The 20,899-nt window shown below is 45.8% G+C and overlaps 1 protein-coding gene across 2 annotated transcripts in view; it reads right to left on the bottom strand.

Annotated features, from left to right (window-relative positions):
- DMXL2 (Dmx like 2) overlaps nt 1-20,899 on the bottom strand; it is a 1,907,871-nt gene that overhangs the window by 946,703 nt on the left and 940,269 nt on the right. For both annotated transcript variants that reach the window (XM_078684818.1, XM_078684819.1), the window contains exon 25: nt 6,790-6,981. In XM_078684818.1, coding sequence (XP_078540944.1) covers nt 6,790-6,981 — 192 coding nt within the window. The remainder of the gene's footprint in view (nt 1-6,789; nt 6,982-20,899) is intronic.

The following is a 20,899-nucleotide window of genomic DNA, read 5'->3' as shown; positions in this document are numbered from 1 at the left end:
CACACACTTCAGCAGCCGAAACCTCACTCTCCTCTTGCTGTGTGGTAGGTAAGCTATAAGTTGGTAGGTTAGCAGAATCGTCAGGACGGGCCTCACTGGAATACAGAGTCCGAAAATAGCCTTCCCATACTTCAGCTGCTATATTAGGTTGAGTTGAGTTGAGACAAGATTTGTAAAGCGCCACTTTGCCCATAGGCGTCAAGGCGCTGGGGATGGAAAAGCTGTGTGAGGGGAGAGTGAGGTGAGCTGGTTAATGGTAGGCCTCCCTGAAGAGCCAGGTCTTCAAAGCCTTTCGGAAGAGAAAGTGGGAGGTGAGTCCCTTAATCTCAGCCGGAAGGGTGTTCCAGATTTTAGGAGCACGGGAGCAAAAAGCTCTGTCGCCCCATCTGACTTTGTTGCTTTTAGGTACAGACAAAAAATATTTGTTGGCTGAGCAGAGTGCACTGCCGGGGACGTAAGGGGTCACCAAGGGTTTGATATCTTCTGAGACAAGCCCGTGCAGTGCACCATGGGTGAGACACAGGACCTTAAACTCTATTCTGGCCGGGATGGGGAGCCAATGAAGATCCTTCCTAATAGAGCTGCCTGATGCGAGCCTCGGGGCATCAGCAACAAACCGGGCTGCTGCGTTTTGTACTGTTTGTAGGCGTTGTATCTGTGATTTATTAATTCCAAGGTACAATGCGTTACAGTAGTCTAACCTTGAGGAAATTAGGGCCACCGTAACCAGTTTGCGGGCATCGGTGGAGAGATAGTGTACTAATTTCCTCAGGGATCTAAGGACACCACAGCAGGTGGAGGTCGTCCTACTGACTTGTTTTTCGAAGGAGAGCTTGGTATCAAAAATAACACCCAAGTTCCGAGCGGACTGAGAGGGTGTAGGACAGGCTCCAAGGGCGGATGGCCACCAGTACATTGACCAAATCTCATCCTTGCCTCCGAAAATCAGCACCTCCGTTTTTTCCCCATTTAATTTGAGGAAATTCCTCACCATCCAATTTGCAACCGATTCCATGCAGTTCTTAAAGTTTCGGACTGTGATGTCATCAGTTTGTGAAAGAGAGATCATAATCTGGGTGTCGTCAGCGTAGGAGAGAACTTCCAGCCCAAAAGATCTTACAAGCCTGGCAAGAGGTGTAACATAAATGTTAAAGAGCGTGGGGCTAAGGGACGAGCCCTGAGGCACCCTGCACTGCACAGGTTTAGCTGGGGAAAGAAAATCACCCAGCTTGACCCTCTGTGCACGGCCCTCCAGGAAAGATTTCAAAAGGCTAAGTCCACTCCTATCTCCTTGAGACGTTTGACTAAGATGGAGGGGGATAGGGTGTCGAATGCGGCAGTAAGGTCGAGCAGGACCAGAAGGGTAGTCTGGCCACTGTCGACCTTAGCACGGATGTTGTTAGTGACAACTGTCAGGGCGGACTCGGTGCTGTGAGCCCTCCGAAAGCCATGCTGGAAGGGGTCAAGTAGGCTGGAGTTCTCCAAGAAGGCACTCAGATGGTAGTTTAAATGGGCCTCTAGCATTTTTGCGGGAGCTGGGAGTAGTGAGATAGGCCGAAAGTTATTTAGGATCCTAGGATCCAGCGAGGCCTTTTTTAGAAGGGGCTTAACTATGGCCATTTTCCAGGAGGTCGGAAAGACACCTTCCTGGATTGCCAGGTTGATGACTTCCAGGAAAGCAGGAAGTAAGACATCTCTGCATTCTTTAAAAACCTTCAGAGGACAGGGATCAAGTAGGGACCCTGATTTAAGCTTGTCTAAATGCGAATTGAGTTGCTCTAGGTTAAGCAGGGGGGAATTGTAAGAGTTACCCTGTGGTAGCTCTGTGAGGTCTTCTTTTGCAGGATGTAGCACTAGGGCAGCGGGAGGTCCTAGTTCTTGGTTAAGAACTTCTAGGCCTGAATGGATGTCGGTTATCTTTGCATAGAAGAAGGTGGATATCTGGTCGCAAAGCTCCTGAGTTGCTATTACCGGATATGGGGATTGCAGAGTCAACGATTTTAAACAGTTCCCTGGTGGAGCTGAGGGAAGCAGTCAGTTTGGAAAAGTGTAATTTCTTTTCTGCAAGAACCGCAATTTTATATTCTTTGAGTAGGAGTTTATGTTTGTTCTTTTCATCTGGATCGAGATTGAGTCTCCAGAGCCTCTCTTGTCTCCTACATCCCTGCCTAAATGACCTGAGGGTGTCAGAGTACCAAGGGGCCGAGGGGTGCTTCCTGGCAGAGTAGGTCTGCTTAACCGGGGCCAGTTTATCCACCGCTTTTAGAATGGAATTATGCAGGTCAAAAGCTGCAGTGTCGATGTCACTTACTAGTGATGAGCGGTGGCTGGACAGAAGGGGAGCTAATGATTCACTATTTATCCCTCTGAGATTCCTTTTGGATTCCCACTTGCTGGGGTCTGCTAGGGAGGTGGAAAAGTTGAGGTATGTAAAGTCCAAGGGGATGGCCATGTGGTCTGACCAGGACAGAGGAAGGGGGATCCCAATCTCTAACCTGGGGTCGTTGGTGAAGACCCCATCCAGGGTGTGACCGGCTATGTGTGTGGACCCTCTACTATCTGTTTTAGACCTCAGGAGGCTAATGAGTCCAACAGGGAGGCAGTGTCTGTGGAGTTATCTATGTCCAAATGGAAGTTAAAATCTCCAAGAATGGTGAGGTTGGGTCTGTCAATATAGGGTTCAACCAGCTTAAGTAGCTTCTGACAGAAGGATGGCCAGAGGCCAGGAGGCCTGTAGTTCAGAATCCCAGCGAAGGTTCTATAGCATTTTTCGGTTCGCCGGAGCCGGTATTAACTATGGACCAGAATTTCTGGAAATCTTTGGTATCTAGTGCAGAGGATAGACTAGACCACTTTTCATGGTCCCATTCTTCCTTCGCACACTTGATTATCCATTTATGGTGCGCCTTCCTATCCTTTATTGCGGTTCTGTTGTTATCTTTAAGGGCCAGTAATAGCTCTGATTTGGCCTTCCTACACGCTGGGTTGTACCAGGAACAGCGGGGGGGCCCTGGTTCCCTTCTTAGACACCCTTGGGTTCAGTACCTCCTTCAAGTTGGATACTATGCCCGCATGGAGAGCCTCCATCTGTGTTAGAAAATCAGAGGGAGATGGTTGATTAACTAACACTGCAACCTCTGTCAAAGAGGGAATTGCCAAGTTATACAATTTTGCTATTTGTTCTGGATGTTACATGATTTTAGGCCATCTAACTCTATGCCTATTGTTAGTCAGGGTAAGATCATTGGCTATATCCCCCAAGGGTAGAGTACCGCTCCTGCCGGTCTTGGGCAGGCCCATTTCTAAAATTAGGGCGTTGTGATCACTGTCCATTCTTGTCACTACAGTGAAGTCTATTACCTTTGGCCATAGCCTTGTTTGCAGCATAATGTAATCAAGATGGGACATTTGTCCCGGTTTATTAAATGTACATTTGGCCTGGATGTCCGAAGGAGTTCGGCCATTACATGCATGAAGGGAGTGAGTAATAGTTAATGCCATGACCTGTATGGCTAGTGGGGACCATGCCCGGGGTGGCGGGGCCTGGGTCAGAGGAATTGACCAATGATCATGCTCTGCCATTGAGGCTCCTTCGTTCAGGCCCTCTAGGGGCTCGAAATGGCAATTCAAATCGCTGCCAACCAATATATGGGTATCACTCGGGATTGTTGAAATAAAAGAGGAGAGGTCCTCAATAGCACTGGACTCTTTAGCTATGCTCACAGGGTGTGAGTATACATTAATCAATGCTAGTTTAAAGGCGTTGGGCCAGACAAGGACCACACATTGGATGTCTTTAGAAAAAGTGTTTAGTGCCTTAGCATTGCAGCCCAAATGGGATCCAACCCAAATTGCGAGTCCTCCTGAAGGACGACCCCTCCCTCCCCAAACTGCTGGGACATAAAAAGAGGCAAAGCCTACCCTAAGATGCTCCAAACGGGCCCAGGTCTCTTGGAAGAGGCACACGTCATTTTCATCCACAAAAGAGTCCTATTCTGGACGGTCAGTTTGTTAGACAGTCCTGCCTGATTCCAGGGTAGGAATTTTATCGTCTCTTCCTTTGTTCCTATATCCCTTCCCTTGGGTAGCTCCTCGTTTGCCTCCTCAGGTAGACCTACATTACCTAGTACGTTTGGCATGGTATTGTCATCCCCAATAGGGTCAGCTACATATTCTTTATGGGGTGGGCAACTGCTTACAGCAACTGGGATCGAGTTGTCCACCACACATCTTACACCACTCCTAGTCCCGGTTTCGTCATGTGTTTTTCTTCCTACATCAACCCCCTCTCCCCACACTACCTCAGGAACTGTCGCACTTGTATCCCCAGGGTTAATATGCAACTTGGCAAAATTCAGTCAATCCACTGAGTCTAGCCAACTGAATCTATTATGCAGGCGAACGGCCACGGGTACTATGGGTTCTCTGGGCCTTCCCTGGCTAGAGCCTACAACTGATGGAGAACCTACCCAGTTCCAGTCAGAATCACTACCAGTCCTAGTGTGCGAAGGAACCGAGGGGTAAAAATACGACAATGGGAGAGCCTGAATAGCTGACACGGGTCTAGGCTGAGTCCACTTGCATATGTGGGACACTGTAGGTGTGTCCCTAAAATTAATCAGGATACAGTCTCCCAATGTGTCCTTAGCCCTGTGGCCCACCCAAGACACCCTTCGGACCAGTAAAATTTCACTCGTTACATGTGGCGGTAATGGTCTATTTTTATTAAGCCAATCTGTGACTTTATTCTTTAGTGTAATGTATGGCTCTTCACTTCCATTCTTCAGCTGAGGTACCCCTGCTAGGACTACCACATAAGGGCTGCATTAGGGGGGTAGATCAATTTGTATGGGTGGTATTTTAGTGTTACTCTGGGAATTTGGAGTTACACTGTGATCATTTCTAGATTTGACCTTGTTTTGGGAGTGCGGGTCCAGCCCGTTCTCATCTGACCCTGGTTTAGCCAGTTGTGGGCAACCAACCCCCTGAACACTTTGATCGTCTGGCAGTGACCTTGCTACACTTGTGTGGTTAACGCCAGAAGAAGTTGGGAGTGGGTGCTTGTTGATAGTGCTGCTAACACTGGGCAAAACCCTTGAGTTCTGGTCTAGGGCATTGGTAGGCGTGAGCAACTTTGTTTCGATATCTGCCAATCTATTGATTAAAGGTGATAAACAATCAACGATAATAGCCCCCACTTTATTCCAAAAAGCACTATTCAAGGTAACCACGGGGAGCTCTGGTATATTAGGGACAATCGGAGCCATCATTGGTGTCACAATCTCCGTCTCCTCATATTGTTCCACGGTTTTCCATCCTTCCTCATCCGACCTTGTTGTCTTTTCCCTACTTGGGCAAATTTTCTTTAGAGGGCCCCCTTCCCGCTTCTTATTTTTGGGGCCTTGTTTGTCCTTTGAGGGTTCCTTTCTGCATTTGGAAGGGACAGTCTTGGACCTGGTCATGGGACAGGATGGCTGGTCCTGTGCCCTGTTCTCTAACACAGGGTCCACCACAGCCGATAACGTGGAATTATCCAACGAAAGCGGAACGTCATTACTAGTAGTGGAACCCTGGGGGGGAGAGTAAACCAGCATGGACCCATCCTCCGTTGGGCACTTAGTTAGAGCCGGACCAAGTGATAGCCATCTCTCCGTTACAGCGATCTCTTGCACGATCACATTCGAGGCTCTTGTGATGAAATAGTCCAATGTTCCCATCGTGTCCCCCCCCTTTGAACCCTTCTTTTCCTTGGCCACAACACTCGCCATTGCAATAAATTAGACAAATTACACAAGTTAAGGGCCTCGCGTTTCACGGGGCTTGACGTGGGGAAGTGTGGCTCAATGGTTAGAGTGGCAGACCCTGATGCAGAGGTCTGGCCCGGGACCAGGGTTCAATTCCCGCCTCGTTGGGTCTTGGGCTAAATTTCCTCAGACCTGATAATTCTCGCCTCGGTGCCTATTCTAATCATGGGTCCCACTCTGCAACTCTGGGCAATAGCTTGCTTAATCTCCACAACTGCCCCAACAGCGCTGAGATGCCTGGCTTCACCTTGGGGGTGCCCAGGAGTGGACATTTCACAGGGAAAAGCCAGGAAGGGTTCCACAGCGGTATGCATTACAGCGCCAGGACACCCAAGGGTATTAGTGCTCTTTACAAGTACAAATTACATTTACATTTACATTCCAGGTAATGGGTCTTACCACTTGATGATGAAGAGCCAGTGTCCCGGACAAGAACATAGAGGGTAGGCCCAGCCCAGCCTCGAACGGGCTAAAACGGGCCCGCCCTTGGCCCGGGCTTCGCCCACGCGTGTCCCACGGGGCGGGAGTGGTTAATTGCTATTAAGCCTTCCAATTACAGGGGGAGGGGCGAGTAGTCCGTGCCCCACAGCGTCCTGGGCCCTGAAGTCCTTCTCCTTTGCCCCACACAACAGTGGCAGTTACTAAGCGTCTAGGATAGTTCTCCAGGACTGCGCTGCTAGCACAGAAAGAAATGATCTGATGTCAGCATGCCATGGTGGCACTTTCCCAAATCACATAAAGGGTTTAGTACACAGCTATTTTGCAGATTCAAACCTTGTGAGGCCATAGTTTTACATTGTTTGGTGCAAACATTACATCTTTCACGTTCTCTATTGCTACCCATGACCAAAGAGTGGAGTCATTGTTGCATCACAGATAACATAATATGTTGCACTGATACTAAAAACGTTTCCAAATTTGAAAGTAAATGTTAATATTTATATAATAGCATAATTAATATAATTTACATCGTTCAGTAGTTTACCTTTACATCTCTGCTTTCAGGATGAGGCGGTGATTTCATTTGCATTATAGTGTAAAGAATATCGTGGATATGATTATTTAAATACAGAACCGGATTGGCTATGACAGTCTTGGTTGCTGCTATACTTGCTGAAAGCAAAGGTAGTGTTGTTGGCAATGGAAGCGGAGACTGCAGTTGCTTAACAGTAGTTTCCTGTAGCGAAAAAACAGGGTCATTAAATGTTACATTACCTGCACTCATGTACATTCAAAGTTTTAAAACAACGAGTTATGAATGTTTTCAATATTTGCTAAACACGAACGTGGGTCTCTTTTCATTCCAGCACCACATCTTTACATGGGTGACACTTGGCCCTTGGAATTCATTTCAAGACCGGGGGCTACCATTATGCATAACATCTTTTTATACCACTTCGCAGCACCTTCAAATAACTTTCAAACAATCAAACAATCCAGGACACTGTAGTGCATAAATAGCCTCAACTCAGAACACTCTTCCTCTTTTAAATGCGAGATAAGTACCTTCCATGTTCAGTGTTAACACAAAATTGAGTATTGTGTGCTTTTACTGCATTTTGCAAAGATTTTAGAGTATTTGTATTTATAATGTATGTGTCCTAATTTACAGAAGCATGGTTTATTTTTTCATATGTAGCACATTTTAACGTTTTGCTATTTTCGTAGTTGTACGCTTTTTCAAGAGGCTGGAAGGCGAATGCAGAGGAATGTTTAGAATTTAAGAACGTATGCGTTGGACATCTGAGAGAGATGAAGACGAGTAGGCCTCTTCTCGGTATTGAGGGACCATTTACAAGCGCGCACACAGTATTACCGGTGAGAATTGGGCGCAGGCAGCACAGAAGAGAAGAGTGTCTACTCATGCGCTGTTGCACAGCAGGAGAGGAAGCCTTGACGGTGCACGCGAGGAATCTCGCAGAAGTTGGGCATCATACTGAATTGGGCCTAAATAAATGTAGGTAATGGAGGATACACTGGGGCATATCGGGGAATGTATAGGCCGGTTTGAAAGTAACAGCAGGACTTGTTAAGGTAACGTTTTATGAGCAAGGTTAGCGATAAGGTCTGATGAAAGGTTTAAAAAGGAGTTGGATTTAGCAGATTATTAAGAGGTTTTCCATTGTTTGCTGCTAAGGGATAGATATAGGCATATTAGGATTATTTGTTTGGCCAGTGCTATTGAGCATGAAGTTACTGGTATGGAGTCAGGGCAGAGTGGTAGAGTGAAGACATCTGGTGTGATTTACAATAAGGAAGAAGTGAGGAGATTAGTTCAGCAGGAATTGAGGAGTAAGGTGCAGGAGTCAGTTGACTATTTTAGAGAATAGAAGAGAACAGTCTGGTGAGGAGTTTTATTTCCTGTTAGAGGAGGAGGAGATAAGGAAAGTGAATGGAGGTAAAAAGTTAAGGAAGACGAGGCAATTGGAGGAGGGTCAAAGAACAAAGGATAGTTAAAACTCCATCAAAAGAAGATGTGTCCTTTGTGGCACACAGGGAAAAGGTGTCCCCAGCAGCACACCGAGGAGAGGTGTCCTTTGCGGCATACATGGAGTAGAGAGTATAAAGGCAAAAAGTTATCTGACAAAGGGAGGTGAAAAGTGGGATGAGCACATATTTGACGAACAACAGGAAGATGTTTTTGATGAAGAGTTTCAGAAATTTGGGAGTGAAGGTAAGGTAGAGGTACTCAGGGATCCTTTGGGTGAGGAAATGTTTTCCCCATTTGGTATTAGTCATCCTAGGAGGGGTGACTGATGGACCATGTGAGTAGGTTCATAAAGGAATGGATACACAGACCTTTGGAAAAGAAGGTGAGGCAAGTAATGAGAGTGGAATACTCTAGGTCAGTTATTGTGGAAAAGGTGTCTGGTACTCACAAATTGGTTCCCAAGTTGATCCGTTTTTCGTTTCGGCTCGGGCAGGATCCTAAGATGGGTCTGGTGCGCTTATTGAAAATATGTCTAGACAAACTGATGGATATATTGGGCCCTTTAGTCAGGATTTTAGAGATGGTGGAGAAGGCCCATCCTAATGAGACTTCTTTAGATGTGGAGTTACTCAGAGGATGGAGTCAATGAGGAGTGGTAATGTTAGGGAATGTGAATGCTGGCTTGCTGGCAGAGAAAAGAAAGGCTATACTCATGAAGATAAGTCCCAAGTCGAAGGAACATGGCTCAGAGGAAGCCCAGTGAAAATGCTAAAGGCTTGCTATTTGGCGAGGGCCAGGTAAAAAGCCTGGGGGACTATGTAACTACATTTACGACACTGGATAAGGCTCAAACATGAGAAGAGTTTTTGGTAGAAGAGTTGTTTGTAGTCCCAGTAGAAGGGGACCAACTACTGGCCGAGGGTTACAAAGTTCCCAATACTAAAATTAGTATGGAGTAAAAGGTTATCAGTCCTCAGCAGGTGTCTTTCGTAGTCACAGAATATCCAGAGGAGCTGGAAGGAGACGCTTTCCCAGAGGATGGGGCCAGAGTTCAACAGCATTCCAAGGCGGGTATGGGGATTATTTCTGGTTCTTTCCAAGGAAAAGTAGGGGGTCGGTGTTGAAGGGCTTTCATCATGCATAATGGTAGCCTATGGTGTTGAAATAAAATGGCAATTTTCTGATTGAAATGAATAGCAAATCAAGATTTCATTAAAATACATGGAGGCTAACACTATCCTGCCATCCACGTCCGTGATGTTTTGAAGTAGGAGTAAAAAAAAAAAAGTGAGCAGTTTTCTTTTATTTATGGAAAAAGGAAAGTAAGGAAGTTAAGTATGTTTTGTAAAAAGATTGCATTTTAAGATTAATGGTTGTTCAAGGTTTCCACTAGGTTTTGGGTTTGACTAAATGTGCAAAGTCGATATGTGTACTGTTTTCTTCTAGAGGCACAATAGAGAAGGATCAAGAAGATGCAGATAATGAAGTGTAAGAAGATACTTAGGAGGGATATTCGCTGCATTTAAAGAGGAAGAGTGGAGGGGCGTGGCCAAGATGGCGGCGGGTTAGTACACACACACTTTTGAAAACACAGCTTCAGAGACAGAACTTTATAAAAATACTACACCACATGGATGGTTGTGCTGTTGAGGGAACTGGGGGTTGAGGGTGGAGAGAGCATTGTGTTACACTGTATTATTTATTCTCCTCCGTGCTAACTAATCTAGCTCGAACAGGTAGTACATGGTAACCCTTTTCCTTTATACATTATTTAAAAAGCGAATAGCCCCATGAAGACCAGACTTATGCAAATGTTAACTTTCTTACTGATGAGTATGATGTGACCATAAAGTAAAATTCGATATCTTCTTAGCAGAAGAAATAGTGTACATTATTTTCACAAACTATATAAACAGACTTGCTTTGATTACATTTGGAAAATAATAAAAGTGAAGGCAGCGCTCACGTCTGATGTAGAAGGTCATCAAACTAAAATATATTAGACCACCTGGGTGCACCGTATCATGCTACATGTGATGTTTTGTACTTATTTTGACCTTTTATACAGTGCTATTGTACCAGAAAGCTATCAGTTTACAATTTGTAAGGACATTTGGGTATAATAGGTACTAGTGAGAAAGTGAACAGGAACTCCCTAGGTCAGTTCACCAGGAACATATCCAAACCACCAGAGAAGCTGGGGCCTTGCCTCCTCTCAAAGTGAATGTTATACATTCTGCCATGTCCACAGAGAACAGATTTTCTCTTAAAAAACCCAGTGGAAAATCACTTCATGAACTGAGATAGCCAGGGACTGTTTAGTCTGTGTGTTTGTATCTAAACATGATGGAGAAATTATATATTAGTTAACATGTCTGTACCGCTAGCATACACTGGTGTGAGAAGTAGGCTCCCACTGCCTGTCAACATAGGAGTTTGTCAAGGGCATAGCTTAAATTTATAGAATACCTAAAATCAATGTGGCCTTCTCGCCATATGGAAAGTCCAGCGAAGTGTTGGGTTGGGAAAACTTAAGTGCACATCACCATCAATTTGTATAAAATAATCCCAAATCCAGATCTGAAAGTAGCTCGTTAATATACTAGGACTTGATGAGATTTACAGTGTCTTGCTTGGTATCATGGAAGTGTCAAGGAAGAAGCACCTGGACACACAAAGCCAAGAGCTTCAGTGTCTATTGAAACCCCCATGTTATGGCAGAGGGCTGCCTCTGCAGATGAAAGGTTGTTGCTAATCTAGATACTGCAATATGTTTCAGAGGAGAAAAGACCTTTTCAAACAACATTTTTAATAATGACTTAAGAAACATTTGTCACAAGAACATACAGTTGAGGCTTTTGGTCGAATTAGATGAAAATCCAGATTAAACTGAGACAATGGTGCCAGAAGAAAGAAAATGCATACCCATTCATCAAGGTTGAAAAAGGTTGCAGGACAGAACTCAATTCAAAGGCAAGAATGCTGCACAGAGAATGCACTATCCTGGTAAAAGATCACAACTGCTTTGACAATGTTAAACTGTAATGTGACCCCATCATCATGAGAATCCCAAACTTTAGGTACCGGGACGCCATCATTCAGGAGGCCCGCTCACGTCCAGAGCTGCTCCACAGTGGGTCAAGCTCATTCTGTTTCCCGACTACACCAGAGAGGTGCAAGCTCACAGACGCCCTTTTCTTCATGTGAAACAAAAGCTACGTGCTCCTAACTAACCCTGGGCGGAACACTACAATAGCAGCGTGTGCTTAGTTTGCACAACTACGCGCTACGTGGATTGCACATAGCACAGTGCAAAAACGCATAGCGGGCATTTTTTGCTCGCTTGCAGTCTTCAATGTGAAGTTGACAACCTCGAGAGGAGCAAAATCACCATCCCGACGAGACTTTTTCCTTGTTCGCGATCAGCAACATCAAGTTGCCGAGCTCGAGCGTGGAAAATAAACCTCCCAGCGAGATTCTCAACCCGGGAAAATCAGGTTTCTCATTGCGAGTGGGTGCGTATGCTCGCGAACACTTGCGATGAGAAACTACTAGTCCACGTCGACAAAGCTGCCGCTCGAGTGGCAGAAAAGGACTGCTTGCACTGTGCAAGATGCCGTTTGCAATGATTGCACAGTGCGGACAAGCATCCAGCACTGTGCAATCAGTGCGAACAGCATTTTCCATACCGCACTACGCAGTTCGCGTAGCGCCGAGTGCACTTCGAATAGCTATGCGCAGCGCTACTACCTGTGGGTGACGTACTGGGTCCCGGAAAAGGCACAACATCCATGGAGCAACGTCTGCCTCGCCAGCAGGCTCTCCCTCGCGAAAAAGTGAATCACCTCGACTTCGAGACAACTCTAATGGCCCAGATCTGCCGATCACAGGAAATCCTTGTGACTCCCCGAGACCCATGTGGATGCGGACCTATCACGCAGCCCACGCATCTGAACTTCATTGCCGCCTACATGTAAATTTCAGTTAGAGGAACTGTTATCCTTGCACATTGAGGGGCTTGCCAGATAGTCTTGCAACACTCACCACCATCGATTGACTGATCAATTGTTTCTATGTCAGACTTGTTTACGGGATGACAGATGCTTACTTTTGAGACGTATGGGGTGGGGGGCTGGTTGGGGGTTTCCGCTGGGACTGTTTTCTCAGCACTAAGTTGTGTTCTTCTATGTCATGATGGCACCTTGCACTGCACCTGGGACCTTTCCTGGGCTGATCTCTGCGATGACCCCAATTGTGTCCGGCCTTTACCAGAGCCCATGGATTTAATCCACCCTAGCGGCTCCACCTGCTGGTCTCCTCGATAAAATTAAGCGCACCGAGGTCTTAAGATAAGCCTGAAGGGTAAATCCTGATGTCATACTGTTACAAGAAACACATTTGATGGGAAATTACTGCCCGTTTCTGGTGCGTCAGGGATTTAATAGTGTTTGGCACTCTGGATTCTCTAGGGGTTTAGACGGGACCGCAGTCCTCCTGCCAAGTTCCTTCCCTTTTTCACTGACCAAAGTGCTCACGGATTCACAATACCGGTACACTACTCTTACAGGAACTCTTGGGGACTCCCTTTTCAATATTATGTCACTATATGCGCCCCCGGCGACTTTAGAACCCACCCTCTGAGACACTATCTACCCTTCCTCAAGGCCTGACCATAATTTGGGGAAGGGGGATTTTTTAACGCCATTCCTGATCCCAGTATTGATGCCACAGTCGCCTCCACATCCCATAGGAACAGGGGAAGTAAACACCTCAACGACTGTGCCTCCACACTAGGCCTCTGCGTAGTCTGGTGCACTTGGCACCCTCAGACACCGCAGTTCACACACACTTAGCTGTGCACCACACTAACTCCCATGTAAACCTCTTCTTTATGCCTGCCCCAGACTATCGAGCTGTATCCGACATTCAAATATTGGTGCGTGGAGTGTCGGACCTCTCCCCACTCCTCTTGCGGGTGGGGGGCCCTCGGGAGCGCGGCGACCCATGTGGCATCTAAATGCCTTGGTTGCTCCAGGATTTAGAGTATAAGAAGAAACTTGGGGAATAACTCACTACATGTTTTTGCACAAATTAGGGTACAGTGCAAGTGCAGGGTACATTGTGGGAGGCGGGTAAAGCCACGATCCAGGGGTATGCAAAAGGCTTCCTCAAAAACAAAATGCAGGTCCAGGACCGCCAACTCTCCCAGCTTGAAGCGCAAGCTCACCGCTTGGAGCACTTGGTGAGGGCCGGGGAGGGAGAAGCGGAATGTCGTCAGCTACAACTCATACGTGAGGAGATCAAAAATATCTCCCTTGAATCTGCCAAATTGATCTGGAGGGCCTCTGTGGCCAGGGTCTATGGACGGGGAGACAAACATGGCAAATTGCTCCATTGGCTCGCCACCCATCCCATGGCCAACCTATCACACTTGAACAAATTGGGAACACTATCTCATTTCTAGCCACCCTTAAGACGCCCGCGGCCTGTTCTTCAGGAAAAAGATACATATAAGGATGAAATCTTACCACAACTTGCAAACACTGATCACTATTTGAGACTTCCCACAAACCCCACAAAAGAAATTCAAGACTTAATAACACAAGTTACAACAGACGCTCTTAATGAGGGCTTCATTAACAAAATGGAATTTAGTTTCCTCAATGTGAAATCTCCACGAACACCTGTGATTTACACACTTCCGAAAGTCCACAAGAATTCAGCTTGTCCACCAGGTAGACCCATAGTTTCCAGTTGTGGGTCTATCTTGGAACCCCTTGGTCTCTATGTTGATTTCTTCATCAAAGAATTTGTGCCCACCACCGCATGCTATGTGAGAGATAGCATGACGATGATAAACCTAGTCAAGCATCATCCACTCAATCCGGAATCTGCCTTATTATGCAATATGGATGTGGAATCCTTATATGCTAACATTCCACAGACTGCGGCTTAACTTGTGATCCAGAGAATACTGGACTCCAGACCACGTCCCCACGCTGTCCTTACAATATTCATTCTCCGACTCCTGGAGCTTGCCTGACACGGAATTTTTTTGCCTTTGACAACCATTTTTACCAACAGGTCAAGGGCACTTCAATGGGGGCAGTTTTTGTCCCAAACCTGGCAATATTGTTCATGGATCATCTCAAACCTACAACCATCTTGTCACCTTCGAAACCCTTTTGCCCTGGAGTCACGTTGTGGCGCAGATATATAGATGATATTTTTACCATCTGGCGCCTTGACATTGACTGCCTATACCAATTCTTACACTGGCTGAACAATAAATGCCTTGGTCTAACTTTTACCATCACCCCTGATAAACTCTCCATTGCATTTGTAGACCTCACCATTTATCATTCTGAAGGTGAACTACTTACTCGACTCTACAGGGAAACCGCAGAGTACAATACATTACTCAGCTACACAAGTAATCATCCTAGGGCCCTCGGGGACTCTCTCCCTTATTCACAATTTTTGAGAATTAGGCGCAACTGTTCTGCTAAAGAGGACTACTTTAGAGAGGCCACTACATTGTCCACGAAACTGAAAGACCCCGGTTACCCAAAAAGATTAGTGCGCAATGCACAGAAAAGGGCTTGGTATTGCCCAAGAGACATTCTTCTCAGCCCCAAACCCAACAAACACACTGACAAGATAGCTTGCGTCACCACATTCTCACCAGTTTCCAATGCTATTAGAAAATCCATACTTCAGCACTGGTCAGTACTGAATGTAGGAAATCTCAACATTCAATGCCCAATCTTTGCCTTTTGCAAAAGTCGCAATTTAAAGGATCACCTTGTTTGGGCAGCAGTCACTAATCCTACTACTCACACCACTCTCGACTCTCATTGGGGAATGGCACTTTGGTTGGTCACTCTAAGTGCGGTTGTTGCAATGTTTGTGAATTCACAATGGCAGGCAAATCCTTCACATTTAATAATATCAATGTCCATGCCCAAATTGTACATCAGCCAAACCACACAGAAGATCAAGACAAGGAACAGCCAGCACCGAAGCAGAGTGAGATGTAAGACTCCAAATGCACCCTTAGTTGAATATTTCACCTTTGCCAGCCAGAATGAAGACGACATCAGATGGACAGTCCTAAAAGTGCTCAAACTCCCCCAAAGAGGCGGAGACATGGCCCAACTCATTAATAGGGAGGAACTCAGGTTGATAATCCTTCTGGACACTGTCAGGAATGGGCTCAACAGGACAGAAGATTGGACTTCATTACTTTAGACTCTTTTACAATCTGATTTGGCCAGTCACCCCATAACTGTTTATCAGACTTTAAGATGAATCTAATTGTAATCAATGTAAAGAATTGTGCGCTAGTAATCAAGTACCACAAATTCATGGTCTTTATAGGGACTAGCTTTATAATGTCCCTTAATGATTTAGCCTATTTCATGCAAACTTTTAAACATGCATAGTATTATAATGTAGTTTCTATTCATCGTAATTTTAATTCCTGTTACTGGAGGATTCTTGCTTTACTATATTCTGCTCATCACTCTTACATTCTCTTTTTCCCTACCTAATGCGTTTATTATACTTTCTATACTTCTAGTCTTTCCACGCTCTCTATCTAAAACACTCACCTAACATGGCAGCCATTTAACGCTCACGACACATTGTATAACTTGAGCACACGGGTAGGTAATTCCTGGCATCGCGCTTAGGAACTGTAGGCTGAACCGCGCCGCCAGCTCCATCAGTAAGTCCCACTACACAAGCCCTTTACACCTAGTTCACATAATGGTCTCGCTATCGTGCACTCTTTGTCCCATGCATACCTTTCCCTTCCAGAGAGACCGTACTGAAATACGGCCAAACCGTACCGTTCCTGTCCTTAGCCCGCAACCTCCTGTTCTACAGGCATCACTGCCCCTCTGCCTTAAGTAATTTAATCCTGGCCATCCGCCGAGATAAGGTAATTTCGCAGGCCTGTTCTATCGCGGCTCCTTTTTCTACTTACACATCGTGGCATTGACCCTTTGTTTCCTTGTTGTACGTCCTCAGAGACATTGTACTCGCTTCATTACACATTTTGGAATTAGGCGTGATCTGAGATGTCAGGAGGTTCGTGCATTTTAGGTTATGGTTAAAAAGTTGCCTCTCGTGGGACAAGGCACCTTATTTCCACTATATGACCGTCACTCCGCCCCACACAACCCATTATTTCAGTGTTGTAGGCTTGTGTAAATTAACAATTGGCTCACGTTTAATTAGGCACCTAACTTCCTCGCTGCCTTTAACCATCCATTATTATATTGTTGCCCTTGCTTCCATTTCACTACCTGGTGATTCTCACTGTACAGGCACCATCCTCACGTCTGCGTACCGAGACACCGGTTTAATTCACCTTTTTCACTAGAATGAACAGCATCGTGCCATTTTGTACTTCGACGGCAATCATAAATCACTTTGTCACACTCCGGACTTATTTAGTCGCACAGGCTTCTTTCGCCTGCCTTGAGCCTCACGAGTCCTTCTTTTTCTCCTAGTTCCACCGATATTTATTCAGTAATGGTTTTGGCTCACCACAAATAAGCTTTTTTCACCACAGCTTGTGACAGGTTTTCCCCCTTTTTTTCTCTCCTTTTCCTCCCATACTGGCATTGTTTGTACATTCAGGCATTTAATTAAATAATCCTGATGATGATCCCACTATCATTCGTGCAAGGGATCGAAACGTCGTCGACCACTTCAATAGCTCCACGCATAACCATTGTGTTCAATTGAGTGTGGTTGCTATGGTGGATAGCTTGTTCATTCTTTGATTTAACCTGGCTTCCATTTTTTTGTTTTGCCTGAAAATCTTTTTTTTTTTTATATATCTGTTTTTTGTCTTTCTGTACTGGATGCAGGATTGCGTCCCGCTCTATTGATGTCTTTGCTTAAATTGTGTTTAATTGACTCTATGGTGCACATTAAATTATTTGTCCGGCTGGGCGCTGCATAAATATAGCGCCTATCATGGTCTATGTTACACTTGCTGTTGTGTATGTTGCATCCCTAAGAACCATTGCTACAAGATATAATCCACACCCTCATCCATCCCGACCAGTGTGGCGCCATGCAGTAGTACGAGGCACTGTACAAATAGCCCTCGGCCATCGCAGTCGCCTGTCGCCATACCTGGCCCAAGGCCTATTCGACTTTAAAAAAGCCTTTGATATGGTGAACTGGTGCTACATTAGGGATGTACTGGAGAGAGTGGGATTCGGACTCTCCTACCAAGGCATGGTGAAGGTCCTTTACTCCGTCAGCCAGAGTACTAATAAATGGTACACTGTCAGATCCCTTTCCGATCGAGAGGGAGACCCGCCAGGGATGCCCGCTTTCCTCTCTCCTGTTCGCTCTCGTGATTGAACCCTTGATGTGTTGTATCTGCAGTGATGGCCATATCCAGGGCTGGCGTTGGCAGGAATCGCTTGAGGACCGGATCGCCCTCTATGCCAACAACATCCTCCTCTATCTGTCTGGTCATGGCCAAGAGCTCTCCACATCCTCCACCTGTTTGAGAAGGCATCAGGACTGTGTCTTAACCTAGCCAAATCTACTGTGGTACCCCTCCATGTTTCAAGGGAGTGTGAGCACTGGCAGGCAACCATTCCCTTACGTAGGCTCTCATTCAAATACCTCGGGATCTGGGAGGCACTCCTTCCCGAATTGATCTGGTTCCTTAATCTCACTCCACTCCTCAAGCGCGTGAAGGAGGCACTCTGTCGTTGGCAGACCCTCCCGTTGAACCCCAGAGGCAAGGTCACACTTTTTAAAGATGATTCTCCCTGTCTTCTATACATTACTCAAAACCTTTCACTTCATCTACATTGCGGCTGGTTCTGCGAACTAGATGACCTACTCAAGACCCCCCTATGGGGCAGGGCGAGATTGCAGCTGGCTCTCACAATGTGTCAACAGCCCACATACGATTGGGGAATAGGAATGAAAAACCAATTCCTATACTACCTGGCCACGTTACAGCGGCGTAGCTAGGGGGCGGGCGGTCTGACCCAGGCAGCACTATTTTGAGGGCGGCGGCCGCCGCACAGCACCGGCCTGTTGCGGCGGCCTTTATAAATTATTTGGGGACACTCACTGACACTACTGTCAGTCAAGTGTACCCAAATAATAAAGGCCGCCACAACGGGCCAGTGCAGGGCGGCCGTCATTTGAAGCGCAAGCGCTGCTTGTGCAGTGCGCACCTGCTTGCTAGAATGAAAAGCAAAAAATGCTGCCTGCAGCGCCATGCGCACGGCACCACGGTGCGCCACGTACCTCAGCGTTTGTGGTGTGTAGCATTTCTCCGGCCAATCTTTTAGGAACAGTAAATGCGGAAGTCCAACTCCAAGCTCCCAACTAGGCTGAGACTTCCAGTGCGCCGAAAGCGCTCAGTTGACGCACGCGGCACACACAGTACACTTCAGCTCAGGCCAAAGACTGATGATGAGCTCACTCAGACCTGCGGCCGTGTCTGGAGACATCCAACTGCACTCGGGCATGTGGAGGTAAACAGGAGCGTTGGTGATCGAGGACACGTCACGTGACCTTTCGGTGTACGGTCTCAGAGGTGAAGACCTGATTCGGTAGGTGAGGCTCAGGCAGCTGCTTTGACAGGGGCTTTGACTGTTTACCTTCCTACCACGCGAAAAGATGTTATTGAACACAGCCACTCAAATGATACATTTTTAGGCCCATGTGAAATTTACACTGAGAGGCACAACTAGTGTAATTTCAAGAATTTTGTGTAAAGCGTTTGTGGTGCGTTTGTCAGGCAGTTATTATTGGGTGGTTATGGCTGTAACTTGAGTAATCGTGACCAAGTCTCTTGCCTCGTTTCTCTTAGCTGCCAAAAGCGGAATCCTTTTTAAAGCAGTGGGTGGCTATTCAGCACAAAAACGATTGAGATCTCAGATATAACGCAAATCACCCTGACATGGCACGCGCACCCCTCTTCATGTTGAATCCCCTGTGAGTGCGTGCCTGAATGTTTTTGTCCAAGTTCATTTTCTCTATGGGCACACGTCTTTCCCCTGTACCCTAGCTACGCCGCTGGGTTGACTACATTATGCAGCCAGAAAGCCCAATTATGCATCATACTAGTGCACATTTTTTGATAGTATTACTTCATTGTTTTATCACTTGTAGACATTACTTTACCAATGTGTGAACAAAGGTTTCAACTCGTTAGCACTGGCGTAATACCCAAATACAGCAATAAGCAGCTGAAAAGTGACCGGTCTACCTTGGAGAAGGGCTTTCCACTGTGCAGCAACACATTGCTACATTTTTTGTAACCATTGATCCATTTTAGAAGAACAAAAATGTTTTTGTTGTTGAAACCTGCAGATTGTACAGTAGATGATGGGTTATATGACAAATGTTCCTAACCCTGCAAAAACGCAGCAGCCGTAGAATTGCTTAATTCCAGTGGCACTGCTGTTAAATTACCCACCAGGGCAGTGGTTGTGCCAAATGAAGTCAGCTGTGCTGATCTGTTGATTAAAATAATTTTCCCAGTTTTGTTAATGTTCTTAATTCATATTTTTCACTTGTGTACACATTATGACCTGTTAGCTGTGGACACATTTCTACTATATCCACAATTATGCACACAATCTCTAATGCCTTCGTCATTCGTCTTTGTTTCCTACCTAATAATAATCCACTCCTTCTTGTGGTTGTCACTACTATACACAATCCAGTTATTCTTGCCTCTAAAGCAGACTAAATTACGCACTACTGTAAGTATTTCCCATTATCCACACATGCCCCTCATGTTTGTCACCACTGAACCTGTTCGTTTTGTATATTCCATATGCATTTATATCATGTCTGACACTAATGTAGCCCTTGAGCATCTGTGGGCTTCTATGTTGCACTTGTACCTGGAGTCTGCTACCATAGTGATGGTCTGTTAATTAAGATTAACTGTTTCATCATGTTTGTTAACTCTTCGACCCAACCAAAGCAAGGTCAGTTTGAGAAAAACTTCTATAGCTGACCTTTCTGTCTCTTACTGCCTTGTTGTGATTGAGAATAGCTTGGGTTAATCCGAAGACACGTTTGATGAACAAGCCAGATCATGGACTTCATTGATGGATTCTAAGATTTCCTCACCACCTCTTCCATCTGACATGCTTAATCCTCCCTCTTGGGTGACTTCAACCTCCCAGATAACTCAAGATAAGCAAAGAAAAATTAAACTGACTCTTTAACCAAATCTATACACCTAACTTGGTACAGTATTTTTCACAAACAACACACTTCAAAGGCCACAACTTCACCCATGTCGTCTGAATGTAAACATCAATCAATGTACACCACCTTTACCCATGGTCTGAACCAACCACTTTGCCATCCCAGTCTTCCTGCTCGGGATCCTACCAGCAAACCAAGCTTAACACAAAAGAGAAGATCAAACCTTCAGATCCTTCAAAGGCTTCTCTGTAGGCAACCAATACTTTAACTCAGATCTCACCCTATCAAATCCACATCAGACGCTAGCACCCCTTTAATAGAAAAATTGGGTAAGCTATGTGAATATCCATGCCCCAATTGCAACACCCAAGTGCAGGCCAAAACCTTCAGCTCCTTAGTACCCTAAACACCTTGCTTGAAAATAAAAGGGACAACAGCTACTCCA

This window comes from Lissotriton helveticus, chromosome 3_2 (assembly GCF_964261635.1).
Source record: "Lissotriton helveticus chromosome 3_2, aLisHel1.1, whole genome shotgun sequence".
Classification (NCBI taxonomy): domain Eukaryota; kingdom Metazoa; phylum Chordata; class Amphibia; order Caudata; family Salamandridae; genus Lissotriton; species Lissotriton helveticus.
Note: the sequence above shows the minus strand (reverse complement) of the source record. Positions and strands in the feature narration are given on the sequence as shown.